Here is a 19,449-nt window from a genome sequence, read left to right on the forward strand (position 1 = left end):
TTTTAAAAGCAAAATGCTCCTGGTGTCTCTCACACAGGCATACATAGGTAGAATTAAGTTTTGGTAACTGGAAACAATGAGTGTCCTTTGCTGCTGGCTCCTTAGGTCTCCATTGTGTAAGCTACTATTTTTAAATAGCAATAAAATACAAATTACAAGTAAAGAAATTATTTGCAGATGGTTTTACAGTCTGAAAAGTTACCAACTTATTAACAGCTCATAATTTCTCCAGTATCTTAGTGTCAGAGCAGACTGCACTGGTGAGAAAGTTGTGGGGTTTGGCTTTTTTTTTTTATGGTTGGAAAGCAAAACAGAACTAACAACAACAACAAGGATTTATCATCTCTGGAAGAGAAAACCATTTGATTTTAACCTGGCATCTCTAAATGTGCTATCTTGATATCACTGTGTTTTGTAAGATCAAATAGGTTTACATGCTTAAAGTCTGCCACCTAGTGCTTCAAAGGACAAATTCCGGGAAGTGGAAGAGAAAATGTACTTTACTCATGCCATCTTCAGGAAACACAAGTATTCAAAAAAGAAAGTGTCTTCTACCTCTAATTCCTGTCTATTTCTCATTCCCTTGTGTTTTGGAGAACAAAAAAGGTGGTTTACTTCTATTTTTATATGGTATTTCCAAAATTTGCAGTTCCACATTTTCCATTTTTAATGATTGGTGGAAAATTCCAATTACAATGTCTTTGGAGATACAGATATATAGATAGATATATATGTATTTAATGTTGTTTCTTAATAGCATCAAAAGAGCTTTTGAAATTTGAAGCCAGTCAGGAGATAGTGGTCCTGGACCGCACGTGAAAAAACTCTCTCTAAGATGCAGTTTTTGGGTTCTTCAGCACTGCATGAAATAAACAAGGAAAGAGAACCAGACCACAAAGAAAGTGTTTGTTTAGCTTTCAGTCTGAAATAAAAAGTCCCTGCCTCCAGCTATGCAGGGATATGGACATAAATTATCTACATTGGGACGCAGTGGGATCCTATGGCCTGGGAAGAACAGTCATGAATGATTATGACTCAAAATAACCCTTGTCAAAAGCTCTGGCTAACGACTGTAGTTGGGCTCAGTGCTCTCTGGAGAATGAGGAAAAGTGCCTCTGAGCATGAAAATGCAGAGGAAAGAGAGATAAAGTCTGGGTTCCAGTTGACACCCCTGGTTCCCCTCCCGACAGTCTGCACGGCACAATGGGGTCAGTGAGGAGCTAGCTGACTCTCACAGTAAACAGCCAGTGAGGCCGGTGCTTTTTATCGATGCTAAAAGGACTCAGACACTTCCTGCCATTTAATCCAGGACCATTTTTCTTTCAAAGAACAGGAAAAGCCTCAAGAGATTCCCACAGTGATCGCAGCTGAGCCTGCTGCCAGGGTACTGGGAACACCGACACTGGGAGAGGATAGATGAGGGTTAGGAGAGAGACATCCTTTGGTTCTTCTTGCAACCCATTTACTGCAGACCTTCACACCACCCATTCCATTTGACACTTGCTAGACTTCAGCCTTGTAAATGGTTCCTTGAGTGTATCAGTTGTTTTCTGTAATGCATTGTGCATGCTTCTGCACATATAAACACAGCTGTATGCAGAGGTATGTGCCCTTTCCTTTCAGATTAAGTTTAGGTTTGAATGCTACCTTCCACCTAACTAAAACACAGCTGTATGAAATTATTCTTCTTTAAATTCACTTGCAGTTCCAACATCTCCTAAATGCAGGCAGCTTTACACACACACTCATCCCAGCCATCAAAGTCATCAGCTTAAATAGAAGTCTTCTGAAGAGAATGCAGCCCTCTCTCAAAGCTACATCTGCCACTTTTCTTCATTTCTCTATGCATGCATCCACCTTAATTTATCCCTTCACTATTTCTCTCCTTTCTGCTACAGCAATTCACTTCCTGTTCCCAAATAATGGATAATTCAATGAATTCCTGAAAAAACTATAAAGGCATCAACTGTCACTTAACACTATAGTCTAGTGAGAGCTCATGAAAAAGGGTTTCTCCATTACATAGATACAAACATGCACGTGCTTCAAATGACTCCAAGTACTTATGAGGTACCTTCTCAAACCGGACTGTAGCAAGCAAAAGGCCATTTTCCTTCTACTGTACTAACTTCCCCTGCCAAACATCCTTGACCCAAAAGGGTCTGGGAATAACTTAGCATCTGGCAGTGTAAGCTGTTTTTCCTCTTGGCTATCTCTCAGATCTCTAGTACTTTCTGCAGAACTCTGCTCACTGCTCAGGACCATCTTCCGACAGCCCGAAGGTGTATGCCCCATGGAATTCAATGCAGTACTGGTAATCAAATTCTAGCAAATCTTGGATTACTTTAGTCTAATTCTAAAGGGGGAGGAAGTATATTTACAAGTACACTGGTACATTTTCCCCAGCTCTACCAGGAAACATGAGTAAGTCCTCTTTATTCCAACTGAAACTCTCTAGATCCCACACCACATGCCTTGTTGCCCAGGCCAATTTCCTTTAACTTGGTCCCCAAACGCATCCTTCTCATTGTACACTGTTACAAGTAATTTTTATCTTTTCACAAGGAAGACCAACAAAAGATCTTCTAGGTCAATACAAAGGCCTTCCAACACACTAAGAAGTAAGATAGGACTGTTAATTTTCCTGCAAGCTTCCTATCTCCAACCTCAAAACCGTATTTGGTTGTGAGAGAGGACTGCACTTCAGTAAGCAAATCTCTCTCTTTACAGTCAACTTAGGGACTAACATGCTAGGAGGGGTTTGTAAGCATTACAAGTTTTTGTGTGAGGCTTTCTCAGTACCCATGGACAGCTTTGCTGCAGATAGAGGATGTAAAATCATGGTGTGTTTTAAGATACCAGGGTTAACTTTCACTCAGGAGGAAAAACAAACACATAAACACACAACCACCCCCTCATAAAGCCCATAACCAAGTGTAATTACCACCAAAGAACAGATGTCCGTATTTATCTCATCTCTGTTCCATGACAACCTCCAAACTTACCTGGTATCCTGATATAAGACCAGCCGTTCTGAGGCCTGATCCCTAACAGCCCTCCTGGATACTCTGGGAAGAACTGGGAGGATTGCTTCAGCCAGTCAGCTGCTAGCTCAGGGGCTCCATTGAGTACACACTGCTTTGCTTCCAGACATCCTCCTTCCTTCAGTGCCCTGCGCTCGTATTCTGCACTTCGGTCATTGCAGTAGAACTCCAGTGGCACAGCTGTTACCTACAAGTAAAATAATCATCAATATTCCTGTTCAGATTTCCCCTCATCCCCACATTTCCAGTTCAGGTACCTTCCCACAGGATCAAATTTTAAGAATTAAAGAGTTACTGACATGTACAAATGGAAAAAATCTTAAGCTAGGCTTAAAATAAGCAAAGATGCAACATCTCCCCACACCACATAGAAGTCCTGTGAAAAACCAGGCACATACTACTTGCCTTTTGATGAACAATGCCTCATGCCAACTGCCACACAACTAATAGAAAAGCTGAGAATAGTATCCTTGCTGCACCTTTCATTTTTGCCTTTCACAATCAAGTATTTACCTAGCAGAGATGAGACTTACCTATCGTCCTTAACAGAAACTCATGTGATAATTTAATATTAAGATACATAAATTAGAAAGGAAAACAAATGAACAGGGAAACATCCCTATTTTGGAACAGCACATTTCTTGGGCTTGACAGCTGATCTGAACAGAAATGGGCCACAGGAACAGTGCCAATGAGCACAGGGTGATCTTTTTATTCTGGCCATTCTCCGAATTCCTTGCCCTATTACCTGCTTTAGTATATACAACCCAGCTGGACAGACCAGTGTTGCAAACACAGCAACTCTGATTTCATGCCATGTGAGCTGTTCTGGAATGGCTCCATTATCACTTTAACTCCCTCTGCTCTGCCACGTCTACCCAAAGCTGTACAGAAAGCAGGTGGTCCATGTTAGCCAAACAGCTGTATGCCAATGACTGCAACGTCCTTAGGTAAGGAGTCTGTTCCAGCAGACAGGGCTGTCCTTTGTACAATCCAGAGCTTTCTCTTACCTCACTCATACTAGGGCAAGGGACAACTTCAAGATACTGCAGTAATAAAAACCAAAAGCGGAACTGAGCCATGGTACACGCCACAACAGCCTGGGTTTTAGTTTTGATACTTCACCAAGAGTTAAACCACATGATCCAAGCAAATACAAGTAGAACACTCTCACACAACTATAAATACAAAACAGTTCACTTATCCAGCACAAGAATCATTCCAATAAAATGTGGATCACCAACTTCTATTTTTCCTGAATATAAATATGTTTTGGGCCAACATTCTGGGGTGTTTACAAAAGCTATTTATAAGCAAGTTTAGACAAGAAAGCTGGTAGAAACTTTCACATAGTACCTACAGACCTAATAATGTGTTGAAACTGATGTAAAATTGCATCTAAACTTTAATATTAGGCAAATTAACCTTACAGTATGGGCTTATAACAGAGAGAAGTTACAAACTTGCAATGCTTCGTAGGTTTCTTCACCAACATAGGAAGTAAATACATCATTACTTTAGAAGTCATTGTTGCTTTGATTTCAAAAGTAAAACAGAGAAAAAAGAAATCTATGTAAATCCATGTAAGTTAAAAATATTGTCATGAATCCCAACAGTGTGCAAATGACATTACCTATGGGAATATGAAAAGCAATGTGACAAATGAAAATGAACGCAGGGGAAATCAAGCTTGCAAAAGTTTTCACATTATAAAAAAGGAAGTGGATCTGTGTTGGAAAAAATAGTATGGGGGTCTTCTGGTTTTGACAGGGAACAGTAAGCAGTGGGGTTTCTGCACAATTGGGTAGGGGTGGAAATCAGTGTGATAATGGAAAAATTGAAACATTAAAAGAAGTACCTTTTTATTGCAGATTAAAAGCTTTCATGTATTTGGAGGGGTTTTAATTTTTTGTTCCAGCTTACTCTAGCATGACATCATTAACTGCTACATACTAAGAATAATAGATATGTAGCATTATATCATGCAAATGAAGGTATTTTAATGACTTAACTAAATGATAAGCAATAAAATAGTTTAAATATCACCAGTTTTAAATACTGTACTTCAGAATGGTAAGGTGAAGGGAGCAACCCATACCTCAGGACATACTGTCTGATACCTTAGATGTTGGCTGCACCTCTCTGAATATTTACCAGCTAACCCTAAGTAAAAGGTATTTAACAAGATCTTCTGGCTGCAAGCTGTGGTCCAGTCCTGTTTTACAGGAGCTCTGTGGAACAGATTCATCTCACAGAGACTTCTATATGCAAGAGCCAAACAATTATTTAAACAGATACATGAGCACAATTATAGTACATATTGAAATAAAACTAAAAACACAGACAAAATCTTAGCAATAATGGTAAAGTCACTGCTTTGCAGAAAGCCAAGAGCTATTTTTAAACCAGTCTGGCTTATGGGTCTACACATACAGCCACCTGAAACACTACAAGGTGAAACAGTCTGTGTTGTACACCTTTCCATCACTTAAAATAGACTTTTAGGGTTGATGCTATCGTGTACTGCCATCTGCAGTCAAAGCATAGGACTGATTTTGGGGGGAGATGGCAAAATCTCTCAATTCAACCCCAGCTCTCTCAGGCCTGTCTCCATAGCAGAGGTGCTCCATCCCTCTGAGCATCTTCATGGCCTCCTATGGACTTGCGCCAACAGGTCCACTTCCCTCTTGTGTTGGGGGCCCCAGAGCTGGATGCAGGACTGCAAGTGTGGTGTCACAAGAGCAGAGAAGAGGGGGAAGAATTACCTCCCTCGACCTGCTGGACACACATCTTCTGATACAGCCCAGCATACAGTTGGCTTTCTGAGCTGCAAGCACACACTGGATCTACTGAAACCAAACAATACTGCTTGAAACTGAATTAGTCACCTTCCTAATCAGAATACAACATCCATCCTCCAAGCTATATGTACCCCAGAAAATTGCCTGCTTAGAAAGAAAACTACGACACCGACTCGCCCCTCACCATCCCACAGCTGCTACATAAACCTGCGCTCCTATTTCTACCATTCACTCCATTAACTTCCCAAAATTCATCACAGGTCAAATGACAACAGAAGGCTACAGCTCCTGAGAACATATGTACCCTTTCTGCTGCTTCAGGTCTTCTGCACTCCTGCCAAAAGTTTCTAACAACCGTAAAATTAAGTCTTTGTATTCCTAGAAACAAAAAGCCATGCTTCCAGTTACTCATCAGCCAAGCCAAAACAAGTAACTTTTATTCACAAGGATAAATATTAGAGACAAACTCTCCTTGACCTTCCCTTGCCCTTCATATTAAGCCCCTTCTCCTCCCTGAATTCAGCTCAAGCAACAGCATGTAGGTAATAAGCACAGAGTCCTACTTGCCATCTACCCTTCTCCAGATGCGTATGTATAATTGCACGTGGACCCATTTGATCAAGCCTACAGCAATAACATCAACAGTGAGTAAAGAATGTAACATCTGTACAGTCTGGTAATAAAAGCATGTTTTGCTCAATTTTGTCAAGATCCGACAACATGGAATTCAGTATCCATAGACTTCAGAAGGTCTCTTGTGTCGGCCCAGGAAATTTCAGCCAAAATAATTTCCAAATTCAACTTATAGGTGATGGACAATCCCAAGCAGTACCACTTAATATCCAAAAGATTTAGAAAATGCCAATTCAAGTAATTCTTACACAGTGCAATTTGGTGTTTCCTTTTTGGCACATAAGCAGATGCAATGAGAGACAACTAACATCCTTTTCAAAAAAGCATTGCTCCTCAGCCCCCTTCTGTCATCAGTGTTGACCGAACAATCACCCCATTCTGTTCATAGCATATCTTCATCTCCCTCTTAGATTATTGGGCAACAATCTACTTAACCTGTTCTGTAATTTTACTGCTTTTGGTACTAGGAGAGAAAGTGAAATCTTATGTATCTCAGAACAACTCCTGTGAAGTACATCTCAGAACTCTCCTTTTCCCTTCAGGGCACATTACAGTCACTTCCCCTACAAAAAAAACTACTATTGAATACAGTAGCAAAAGGATATCCTCACAACAGTTTTGCCCAACCAAAAGAAAGTAATAGATCATCCTGTTCCTAAGACACAATTCTAACAAGATTTAAAACACAATAGAAAATACATAATTTACAACTTAACTTGGGACTTACCCGTGGACTGGCTATGCACAGGAAGGACGGCAGCTCAGTCACCTGGCAGCACCGTACACATGAGGTAGCTGATCTCCTTCGATGTATGACATGATCTGAATAGCCAGTAACTGCTTTACAGTGGCTGCTGAACACAAGGTTCTGAAAACAAAATTAAAACTACTAAGTTACTATGTCTATAAAGAAATACTCCTCTTAAACATTGTGACCACCCACGAGAAAGACAGACAAAAACCACTGACCAAGTATTTCTCTTTGTAAAAGGAGACTACACATCTTTTGCAGCGAGAATGTATAGGATCTTTGTGTAATTACCACGACATTCAAATCCTGAAACAGTTGAAATCAAAATAGCCCGTACCAATACCTGTGTTTATGCCCAGCTGGAATCAGAAACAAGTTTTAGGCTCTTTGAACCTTTTGACTTTAGCTTTTATAATGAAGGAAGGACAGGAATATTCTAGGTCTGCCCCTCAAGGTGTTTTCAAGCTAATCCTTGATCTACTCTGAAGCATAAGTAAAATGAAATTTAGAAGAGAAAAAAAATTAAGATTCTAAATGAGAGTAGTCTGGTACCCTTGAACTTTCATCTTTTACCCTTGAACTTTCTTCCTTTTCTGTGCAAAACAGCTCTGAATTTTAACCTGAGAACTTTCAAGATGGCAGCATGATTACTCATACACATGAACACACCCATGTATAAACCCTGGAACTTGTCACATGTGTATCAATATCCTTTTGATAGATAAAAATGTACTGATTCAGAACTGGGGCATTGAGATGCCCCAGCATTAAAAAAAAGGGAGAATTTTGAAGATACTCAACCCCCCACAGAAAAATATCAGAAAACTAAATTTTCTAGAGCAGCTTGCTCCAAGCCCAGTCCACAACCTGGCCTTGAACACTGCCAGGGATGGGGCAGCCGCAGCTTCTCTGCGCACCCTGTGCCAGCGCCTCAGCGCCCTCACAGGGAACGATTTCTTCCTAATATCTCATCTCAATCTCCCCTCTGTCAGGTTAAAGCCATTCCCCTTTGTCCTGTCACTACAGGCCCTTGTAAAAAGTCCCTCTCCAGATTTCTTGTGAGCCCGTTTTAGGTACTGGAAGACTGTTGTAAGTCCTCCCCTAAGCCTTCTCCAGGCTGAAGACGCCCAACTCTCTCAGCCTGGCTTCATAAAAGAGGTGCTCCAGCCCCTGATCATCCTCATTATGTATTATCATTACTTATAATTATTTTTTAAAGCACACAGGGCATTCTGCATACTACAGGAAACAAAATAATTTTAACCATGTAAGAGGTATACCTTTCATTGACCACAGGATGTGCCCTCCTGGCATTTCTAGCAGTTCACTTAAGTAAAATGTGACTAGTATGTAAAGCTTTGGCATTGCTCTGCTCCAGTTCCTAATGCACCAAAATCAGCTGCATGCTACTTCCACTTTACAGAGCCTCCCAATTTCCTAAAATCCCAGTGTCTGAAGTTATATACAACAGGTTACATGACAGAAGCAGACGCCTTGCCTGTAACACTGCAACTGGATATATGCATTCCTCCATATTAAAAGCGAATTAAACACATCCACAGCAGCACTTTATTATGGATCATGCATTCTGGGCCCTTTCCATTTCCAGAAGTAAATTCACTGGGCAAGATGCAGACGGCCAGCATGTATAATTTGGAACCTGCTGACAAGGGAAATATACCCTTACTGTACATATGGGCTAGCACCACCTATGAAATACAGTCACTCCTAGCATGTAAGTGGGTCTTTCAGTTGCTACCAGCATGACTTGTGGCGTGGAGCTGGCAAAAATAAAATGTGTATGCTCTGACTTAACATCTGCTCCTCCCTATAGAAGGTGAGTGCAGAAAGAGCTGACAATAGCCTTTCACTGACACTCAGCAGGGCTAAAAAGCACAGGTCAAAGCTTGGGCCACACTGGATATGTGATCCCAAAAGCAGGCTTTACTCAGCTGGCAATTCTTCATCAGTAATGCTGGCTTAACACAACTGCTTCACATGTTCACTCCTGTCCCCGCAGAGCCCCTTCTTGTTGACCTAGCTGTTTGTACTCCTTAAGATGCTGATCAAGATGAAAACAAATCTTTGCTCCTCCACTTCAAGTTAGTTTTGTGATCTGTTTCACCACCTGGTAAAACAGGCCGTGTGCTGAAACAGCAGAGTGGGAAATACAAGGCTGGGAGTACCTGGCTGTGGGCAACAGATGTGAATGGTGGCTTATTCATCTGACGACCAGAAGCGGTGGCAACAAAGCACCAGCACTGCTGCTGAAAAGGGGAGGAAGGAATCCTTTCCATGGCATTTGTGACACTTCTTGCCCAAGTTCTATCACCTGCCTATGCCTCCAAAAGCCTATTTATCTACATATGTAACCAAAGAACCAATTCAACAGGCATGAAAACAGTAAGTTTTCTGCAGTTGGTGCATACAGGATGTGACAGTGCAAGCCCACATCAGGGGAGGCAGGATTCAGCAGCTGGGAGTAAAGAAAGTACAGCAAGGATCAGAAGGGAAGAGTGACTTCCTTCCCAGCAACAGCAGGCTAGTATATGGACTCAGACCAACTGCCTTTGAGCTAAGTAAAAGCCCACTCACTGGGGGCACAACTCATTTTACAAAGAGGAATCAGCGTTGCATGCAGTCACAAGAGCTTTCCAGTAAGTCTTACAACACCAAGTGGTGGCATACTAATTGTGGCCCTGGTCACGAGAGGAGTTTGGTAACTATTTCCTGGAAAGCAAGAATACAAGAAATGGCTAACAAAGTGTAATTCCAAACCTATGCAAGTTTGTTATTTAATTCTCTTTTGGGAAAACAATATCAAAGAGCCATCAAAGATGGTTTTAGCCCTATCAGAAGTACCCAGGAAGAAACATAAAGGAAAACTTCCAAGAAGGTATCAAAAATAATTGAAAAATAGTACTTTTGCATATATAGAGTATTAGAAGTAAGTCTTGTACATAGGCATTAACCTGGCTTTCAGCGCTATGCTTCCTGCGTACAAATTATGAGCAGGTCACAAGAAACATCCCTCTCTGAATTCCCTGACATACGTAGCAGTTAAGTATTCATGAACAGAGCAGACATCAGATACAACAGGGACAGCGGAAACCAGCTTCCCATCAGTCACATACATGGAAAAGATGGGGTAAGGTTACAGAACTGAACACAGCCACAGCTCTGAAATGGATCCTATGCCTTAGTACAACAAAGCCAAGAACTCAAGAGGATTGTTAAAAAGTAAGAAGTACACATCTACTAAAACTGTGCAATCCAAAGGAAGTGTTGGAAGAGGCTTTCCCATACTGCAGAGCTCCACTTAAATATGGGTGATTGCTACCATTATCTTAAGCTCATTAACAATCCTACCTAATAGAAAAAAAATTAGGAAAGCAAAGGATAGAAGAGTTCATTTCAACAGATCAGATTTTACATTAATTTAAATAGAGTCACAGAATCATAGAATAGTTAGGGTTGGAAAGTACCTTAAGATCACCTAGTTCTAGCCCCCTGCCATGGGCAGGGACACCTCACACTAAACCATGTCACCCAAAATCAATGCATACAAATTAATACACATTTTCTGGAGGTGCTGAATAAGGGGAATGAAGAGACCTCACACTTCCGTGTTTATGTGAAGAAACTCATACTATATTTAGACAGATGTTACCTCAATTTCCGAAAGATCCATTAAAAATAAATGTGGGTTTTTGTCCACTGACTTATTTTCATGGTTTGCCTCTTATATCGGAAATGCTGATCTGAGCAGTTAAGAAAAGCCTTTCCAGATTTATACCATTTCCTTTTTCCTCTGTTTCTCCCCCTCCTCACTCCCTACACGTTACTATCTTATGAAACCCTAGAGAAAGCCTCAGGGAATTTTACACTGAAAGTTTCTCAAATCTGGGCTAAGATGAAAACAGTGAGTTCATTTTCACCCATGATGCTGCTCGCTGCTAAAAGGCATGCTTGTTTTGCACACCTTTTTTTTTAAGAGGTTCTACATATAAGCTCTGAAAACAAACAGGTTATTTTCAAGTGACTTCAGGTGGCAATTTGTCTCATGTGCAGGTTAGAAAACGGATCTAAAGAATCTGTCATAACTGTAGGGCTAAACATCCTTTAGATTTACTGGGGTTATCACAAATGCGCTGTATTGCACACAGTGATGAACTCTGCTTCTCAGCTGGCTCTTCTCTGTAAAAGGTAGTAGTTATACCAGTCACTAGCTACACATAGTCACAGCATTGGGACCTCTGAGACACAAGGAACGACTTCCTCAAAGGACAGAAATTATTTGGAGAAATCAAATTACATGTTTAAGTCATGCTAGGCTGTGGCACAGGTGGGACTGTAGCCTACCTATATGCTTTACATTTCATTTTTAATATTAAAACCTACATGTGCACACCCCACATTTCCTATTTAATGTCTATAACATTAACTCATCTTCTGTTCTCTAAGAAAATTTAACAACTTCAATTTTTTAGTATTTATACACACTAACCCAAAGGGTATACAAAGATCTGTATCTTTCTACATATGTAAAAATGAATGCTACCTTCTATTAGGGCATACAACTTTTTATACCATCTTCTACTCCTTTACTGTTAGGCTGCAACATTTATGATCCCACACAGGTTCTCTTTAACCATACCAAGGAAACAACAGAGCTACAGTGCAGGTATAGAGACAAGTATTACACAGTCACTATACCAACTGCTGAATGTAATCCCAAAAAGCTAACTGAAAGCAAATTCATATAGCACAGACATTTTATCGAGCTAGACATGGAAACATGGAATATTTGAACACCAGCACAGCCAGAGTTAACTGGCATACATGCTTAGTTGGCTTGCTCTTTGTTTGATAACTAGGAGGACTCATTTTGTTGGCTTTGCTGTTAACGCTGCAAAACATGACACCAAGTCCAAGGTTGGTTTCCTACTGCTTATGCGTCTTCAATTTCAACTTCCTCTACACGCTATTCAATTGAATTCTGGCTATCTCCTTTCCCCTTCCAGACCCATGAACAGAAGCAATATTCCCTAGAGAAATTTGGCACAGTCTGTTTCAGAAGAGGTTTTTTTACTGCATATCTGCTAACTGCCCCAGATGCTTTCCTGACTCTGTGCTAGCACTTTTGTGAACTTATTTCCCAGTGAAACAAATCAATGGAGCTATAACCTAACTCAGGAAATCAACAGCAATTTAGTCATAAAAAGACAAAACCTTCACACACATCCCAGGCAAAAGATTAGAGTAAATGACCTTGCGTTACACAGTAAGATGAAAACATCTGGAGTCTCTCAGCCAGCAGCAGAAGCAGATTTCAGAGAAAGACACCACTGACAATGCTTGTCCACCAACTCTGAAACACTGCTAGGCTGAAGTCTCTGCTTTCCCCAGGGCTGCAGTAATGTATTGAATTTGATCTGTTTCAGCCAGAAACCAAGCACCTTATATGTAGAAATCATTACAAAACTCTTAAGCTGACATGTAGAATCCATCCCTGATATGTCACGAGTTAGTTCTGCTGCTTCGGTAGCATTTTTAAGACTTCTAATTCAACTGATTTAGTCTTTATAGCAGTTTTGAAATGCGTCACCACATGGGAGGAAGATAGTAGTTAAAATTACTTCTCTGTTCATCTCTCTGAACTTTATTAACTGTATCTAATAAAACAGATAATAAAATCATCCTGCTTCCAAGTTTGTTTTCCCCAGTTGTATAAGGATAGAAAGGTTTAAATCATTTGTCAGTCATGAGGATTCGCTACTTGTCTCCAGGGCACAAAAATGTTGCTTACCTGCAGCAAAGTGCAGCTGTGCAAGTTAGGGAAAGACAGCGGGAAATTTACATCAAGCAAGAAATCCCTGTTCCTCAGAAAACATGACCCCTGCTGTTTCTCCCCTTCAGTTTCAACCCAGGAGCGCATGTGATGGAGCCTGTACGATGCTTTCAGAGACAGAAAAAGAGCTAACCACCTGAAACAGAACATAGGACATACATTCATTCACTGCTTTGTGAAAAAAAGGCTTGAGGATATTTACAGCATAACTATTTGATGCAAATGTTTCTTTCAGAACATCAAGCTTACAGTGTCCTGACTTAAAGAAATATTTTTTGCTAGACGTTTTCCAATTACATTACTCTTATTTTTTCCTAAGGTGGCTTAAGTGAAGTGATTAAATCAGAAGAAACTTCAAAGCACTTGTTTAAAAGGCTTGAGTCCGAGTTAGCCACTGCTACTTAAAACTGCACTCTGATTTCTCTGTTGTTCCATATATAAATTATTCATAACCTGCATAATGAATGCAGTATTTATAATATAGATCATTCAGACAGGTCCAGAGAAACTGGATTTATGTTACTGAAACACAACAAGAAACACTAGTCCCAAATAGCCACAATAAAAGAATATTATCCCTAAGCAAAACACATTTATTAATAAAGACTTGCTCTTAATCTCAGATTTCTTACAGGCACTATCTAACATCAGTCAGAGTACTGTCCATTGCATACACTGTAACTTAAACATACAGTTCACAATGCTAAAATTCCATTATCTGAAGCTTATGCCTTGGAATTCCATTACATATTAAAACCAGGTATGTGGAAAACAGACAACATGGTTCACAGTTGAAGAATGACTGCCACAGCACAAGTGTATTCCATCTGTGTTAAAAGACATGCTCAAGAGCAATTGGTAACCATTGCAATAAACTGGCCTTCAGAAGTCTGAATTTTGCACTTGCTAATGTCAGCAACCTACAGTATGATGTTAAGTAAACTCTTCTGTGGCCCTTTGACAGTCTTGTGTATTTACAGTGTAAAATCTTTGTAACAGGTTTTCTTTTGACAGAGGCATACAAATCACCTTGCATAATGGTGCCTGTAATATTAGATAATAGACAAATGGTAATATCAAAGAGGCATAGAAAATGCATGTTTATAGAGATGCCTCTGACATCACCTGTGCTTTTCCTACAACTACTAAAGGGAAAAAAAACACTCAAAAAAGTTGTCCTCACCTGGCTAAATGTCCCTGATTCATGAGGTTTGCCATTTCTGCTGGAGAGACATCAATAAACCGGAGGAAAGAAAAACAGCTTTCTTCGTTGATGCCTAACATCACAGAAATACTAAAGTTAGGCCAACACATTTCACAGACACTCAGCTGAAAACAGTAAACTTACTCCATCAATTCAAGATACGCATTCTCTCACATAATGACAAATCTAGGTAACTAAACAGGGGATCATAATTTAACCTGGATCTTTTAGAAATACTGGAAATTTTATCTGAATCACAGCTGGCTGATTCCAAGCTCTAGTTCATTTCCCAGTCTGGGCAAGAGAAAGGCGTTTACCAAGACAGAAGCCCCATTCTAGGCCAGAAAATCACGCAGCCAGTAAGGACATCGATTTCACTTTGTAAGAATAGATAGGCAGTGTGTACGTTTGCGAATCCAAACACGTATCTACCAGACAACTGACCAGAACATGCACATCTCAGGATGTCTGCCAGACATGCTCCCTCTCACCCAGCCAGCCAGCCAGCCAAATGGGTTGGAAGGAGATGCAGGAATTGACAGAGGAATATGAGTATGGGGATAACGATATAACAGCTATGGTGAGGATGATGGAAACACTGCAGTGAAGGGTGGGGAGCGGAAGAGATACCTTCCATTGTTAATTAAGAAAGCATTTCAGGCCCACCCATGCACACTGAGTATCCCCAGTACCATTTGTATCTTTTTTAAGTGCTACACAAAAACTATATTGCCAAACTTATTTTCCTTTTATGTCATGTCAAAAAGGGTCCCCAAGGAAAAGTCTCTCTCGTGAGACCCCACTTGGAGTACTGTGTCCAGTTCTCATGTTGGCAACATAAGAAGGACATACAGCTGTTGAAGCAAGTCCAGAGGAAGCCATGAGCATAATCAGAGGGCTGGACCACCTCCCGTAGGAAGATAGACTGAGAAAGTTGGGGCTGTTCAGCCTGGAGAAGAGAAGGCTGCGTGGAGACCTCAGAGCAGCCTTCCGGTATTTAAAGGGGACTACAAGGATGCTGGGCAGGGACTCTTCACTAGGGACTGTAGTGACAGGACAAGGGGTAACAGGTCCAAACTTAAACACGAGAAGTTCAGGTTAGATATGAGGAAGAAGTTCTTTACTGTAAGGGTGGTGAGGCGTTGGAATGGGTTGCCCAGGGAAGTTGGAATGCTCCACCCCTGGAGCAAGGCCAGGTTGGACGGAATCCTGGGTGACATCGTCTAGCGCGTGGTGTCCCTGCCATGGCATGGAGGTTGGAACTAGATTACCTTTCCAACCCTAACTATTCTATGATTCTATGATGATTCTATGAATACCAAAACAAGCAGAAAACAGAATAATCAGCAAGACATACAGAAGTTAAAATTACAGAGAAGCAGAGACTCCTATAGCTGCATCTGGTTCTTCATACTTGCAAAGGGTTTTGCATAACTGAACAGGGCCATACTAATGCAGCCATTATCTCTCTTGCTTTTTCTCCCAGTTTTTCCCACTCTTACAGTGAAGCAGTCTGATCAGCTCTTTTGAGAAAAAAAATCCATCACCTATTAAATTGTATTTCTCAATATAAGCAGCTTATGTGACTATTTTTGCTCATTGGTTAGATCCTGGGTCACTCGCACCTCATCTATTTTCTACTTGAAAGAGAAGTTGGCAGTTTAACATATGATACAGAATGTACTGAAAAGAATCCAAGATTTATCTGAATTGAATCTGTGAAAAAACTCACATTAAACTAAAAAGGCAGCAGTAATCCCTTGAAGCAAGTTAAAACAAGACAGGAGGAATAGAACAAGAGACTGCAGCAGGATTAAACAGTAACCAACTAACAAGCTGTCTCCATATAATTCTTCCAGCAGCTTCTATTTGTTCCTCATTGAATGTTGCTCCTCATATGTAGAAGTACAAATACTAACAAAATTTCATCAAATTTTAATCAGATTATCTCAGTAGACTAATTGATCCGACTAATTGATCTGAGTTAGTTACAGCACATAGAAGTGTGCATCCCCATTTACTTCCCAGCACTGTAAACCTACCCTTCCTATGGAAGAGAGACTGCTGGATGTGGTCTGGTGCAAATGGCGAAAGTGAAACCCGTAACCACCTGAAAATGAAAGCAACAAAACCAAATAAAAATCACTAAGGTGTTAACACATACAGTGTTCAATTACACGGTCAGCAGAAAATGCAGAGTGACCATTCAGCTCTCCACTGTAAGTATTTCAGCACTCTAGACAACTGTAATTGCATAGAAGTAAGAGAAAAGCATCATCAGCCCACAGGCACTATTGTTAATTTGGTGCCAAGACACCCCATTGCTCTGGAATTGCATTATACAGCGCAGAATAGTTAGTCTCATCTTCAAACATGGCTTTCTCATCTCTGCCCTGACTACTCCTCCTAACTGAATGCACACAAAATTAATCAGTAACTGACACAGTTGGACAAAACAGCAAACTGCATGCAGGCAGCTTCTGTTCATCTCAAGTAAGCATTAAAAGCTGTCAAGGCACTAGTAGATGCTGAAGATATACTGTGTCACAGACAACCAGATACTGATAGCTTCCTTAAACATGAAAACTCACTGAAGGGAAGCCAGGGCTTTTGGTTTTGTTTTGTATTTTTAAGAACTCTTTTAAAGCCTAATTCTATTACACATCATCAGCAACAACTCTGAATTCCTGTTCCTGACTTTCGTATTCAGAGGGATCTTTGATAATCAGGATTCCACCAAGGGTAAGAATCAGGTATCAGATGCTTAACAGCTGAATGAACAAAAGAAAACTAGGAATGCATTGCTTGGCCAATGTACGATAACATACATCAGGTAAGGGAGTTAATTAGCACTTACAAAACTAAAATAAATCCAAGTAATAATATTAAATATGCTAAACTGGAGAGGAAGTGGAATAGGCTTGCCTGTCCCGTGAGTGGTTGAAGACCCTGATCTGTCCATGACGGTAGATAAACTTTGAAATCTGGTATGGCTTTAGGGAGATGTGAAATGGAGACCAAGTTTCTTGTCGCTCAAACAGCTCTGGGTGATTGCACACCTATAAGAAAGAGAGCAAGTTAAACGCTGGGAGGAATTAATTTAGTCAGGTGCAGCATTTACATCCCAAATCAATACAACTATTGATCACTATAGTATTGCACAGCTATTTTAGTGTATCTACCAATATTTGAATACAGCCTCATATCTTTCCCTATTCACATAACAGCTGTTGCCTCTTCTTCCTAAGTGAACGATTTCCTCACAATCAATTTGGAACCAAACCAGTTAGCAGATGCATGCACCATTTGGCTAAAGCTCTCCTACCCCAACATCATGCTACACTGCATCAGCAACACAACTGAACTGTGCTCAAATTTGCTTGCCTATGCCACAATTTTTTTTATATGGTGCTTTCTAGTAGCCATATTTTAGTTCTGTGCTAATGAATGATTATTCCTTTTAAAATAGCCTTACCTTCCTGAACTGCATGACTAGATTCATGAGACTACTAGTGGTGGTCTGTGCTTGCTGAGTAGTGCCCATTGAGGACTGCAAGAGGTCATCAATAGAGATCTTGTTTTTCAGGGCTTGGTACAACAGCTTCTGTCGACTTGTCTGCTGGCAGTACATAAGAATTTCAATCTGAAAAATAGTAATTAAAGATTTAGCCTTTCGTGTCTCTGAAATGGAAGATGAACCACATCAGTACACACAAAGCAGAAATATATCTTAAGGAAAACATAACTTTCCCAAAACATACATATATAGGTGGCTAGATTCACATCTAATTCAGGATCCAACCTGGGAAAGTTTAGGTAATGATGTAGGAGACAGACCTTTAAAAGCATGTGAGCACAACTAAGTAAACAGATTCAGAAGAAGCTCTGAAAATATCAGATCTGCAGATGATCGGCTTAAAATCTGACCTCAATTTTACTATCCTACTGTTAAAATGCTACCCGTTTAGAGCTGTCTTCAACATGTGTCAGGAGCCCATGACAGTGACAGATGCATCACATAATTACAGTGTCTGTGGAAAGCTCTAGCTCTGAAACTAGTAAGAACATCACAGCCACGTACATGTCTCTTAACCAGTGGTCCCATAACCTGGGGACATGTTGATTACAGGATCATCCAGTATTGCTAACACCCCCATGAAGTTTAAGAGACTAACAAAAGGGAAGAGTATGATGTTGCCACTATGCATTTCTTGCTCTGTAAAGACAAGCAAAAAAAAACCCTAAATCCATGCCAAACCCTTCACAAAGACAACTGGTGATGTTTATCACCCAATCACTGCTGTATCAATCTCCTTCACCTCAATTAGTGATATTTCTGTCAACTTAATCAGGCTTAAAGGTTTCTATTTGTAACATTAACAAAAGGTTTTCTCTAGAAGAAAGGTTTATTAATTAGGGATTCTTCCGTTACATTCACATCTAATGAGATTGCTGGGATGTGGTGCCAGAAACCGAAGGTCTGTGAAAGGTCTACAATCAAACTTCAGGTATGCAGGCTGCCAAATGAGTTTGCAAAAACCAAATCAGAGAACAGAGCTATGACAATGACGTTGAAATACCCATTCCAGATAAATACTTTTTCTCACCTTATCTGACAGCTCATTTTCCACATCCTTCTTGATTCTTCTCAACATGAAAGGCTTCAGGATCATGTGCAAGCGGGATAGTTGGTCTGAAATAAAGGGAATGGGGAACAAGGAACAATTACTTCAAAGGAGAAAACTATATGCTGTTCTGCTACAAATTAAGTCCCTTACTCCATACAGCATGCGAGTCCTTACACCACCGAGTTGGTATTTCTGTGTTGGTATTTCTTTCTCCAAATGAATGCTGTGCTACACTATTTATGAATCTGAAGATCTGAATCAAGGAATGAAGTTCTAAAGCATTTTTTAATGTTCTATATTCCTCTGGGCTGAACAATATGGGCTTAAATATACCATTGACTATTAGCGCAAAAGAAAGTGTCAGATGAGACATTGCTAACTCACAAAGAGATCATTACAGTTTTAAGTCTCACCCACCAAAATTATAGCATCACAAGAACAGGGCATACAGCACTGACAGACAACTGCAATCTTTACTATAACCTGTAAGAATAAAACCTCTGGGTACTTGAGAACTCTTAAAGCCTTCACTTTGTG

General features: G+C 40.3%; 1 protein-coding gene across 2 annotated transcripts in view; it reads right to left on the reverse strand.

Annotated features, from left to right (window-relative positions):
* The window catches only part of INO80 (INO80 complex ATPase subunit), a 62,274-nt gene that overhangs the window by 17,174 nt on the left and 25,651 nt on the right, over positions 1–19,449 (reverse strand). For both annotated transcript variants that reach the window (XM_061343416.1, XM_061343417.1), the window contains exons 19-26: positions 18,892–18,977; positions 17,760–17,927; positions 17,210–17,343; positions 16,327–16,394; positions 14,264–14,357; positions 13,039–13,216; positions 7,206–7,346; positions 3,006–3,231 (exon numbers count right to left, since the gene is read on the reverse strand). In XM_061343416.1, the coding sequence (XP_061199400.1) occupies positions 3,006–3,231; positions 7,206–7,346; positions 13,039–13,216; positions 14,264–14,357; positions 16,327–16,394; positions 17,210–17,343; positions 17,760–17,927; positions 18,892–18,977 (1,095 nt within the window). The remainder of the gene's footprint in view (positions 1–3,005; positions 3,232–7,205; positions 7,347–13,038; positions 13,217–14,263; positions 14,358–16,326; positions 16,395–17,209; positions 17,344–17,759; positions 17,928–18,891; positions 18,978–19,449) is intronic.

The sequence above is a fragment of the Neopsephotus bourkii genome, unplaced genomic scaffold (genome assembly GCF_033783945.1).
Source record: "Neopsephotus bourkii isolate Nb327-2 ecotype Australia unplaced genomic scaffold, CSIRO-AGI_Nbou_v1 NB_1825, whole genome shotgun sequence".
NCBI lineage: Eukaryota > Metazoa > Chordata > Aves > Psittaciformes > Psittacidae > Neopsephotus > Neopsephotus bourkii.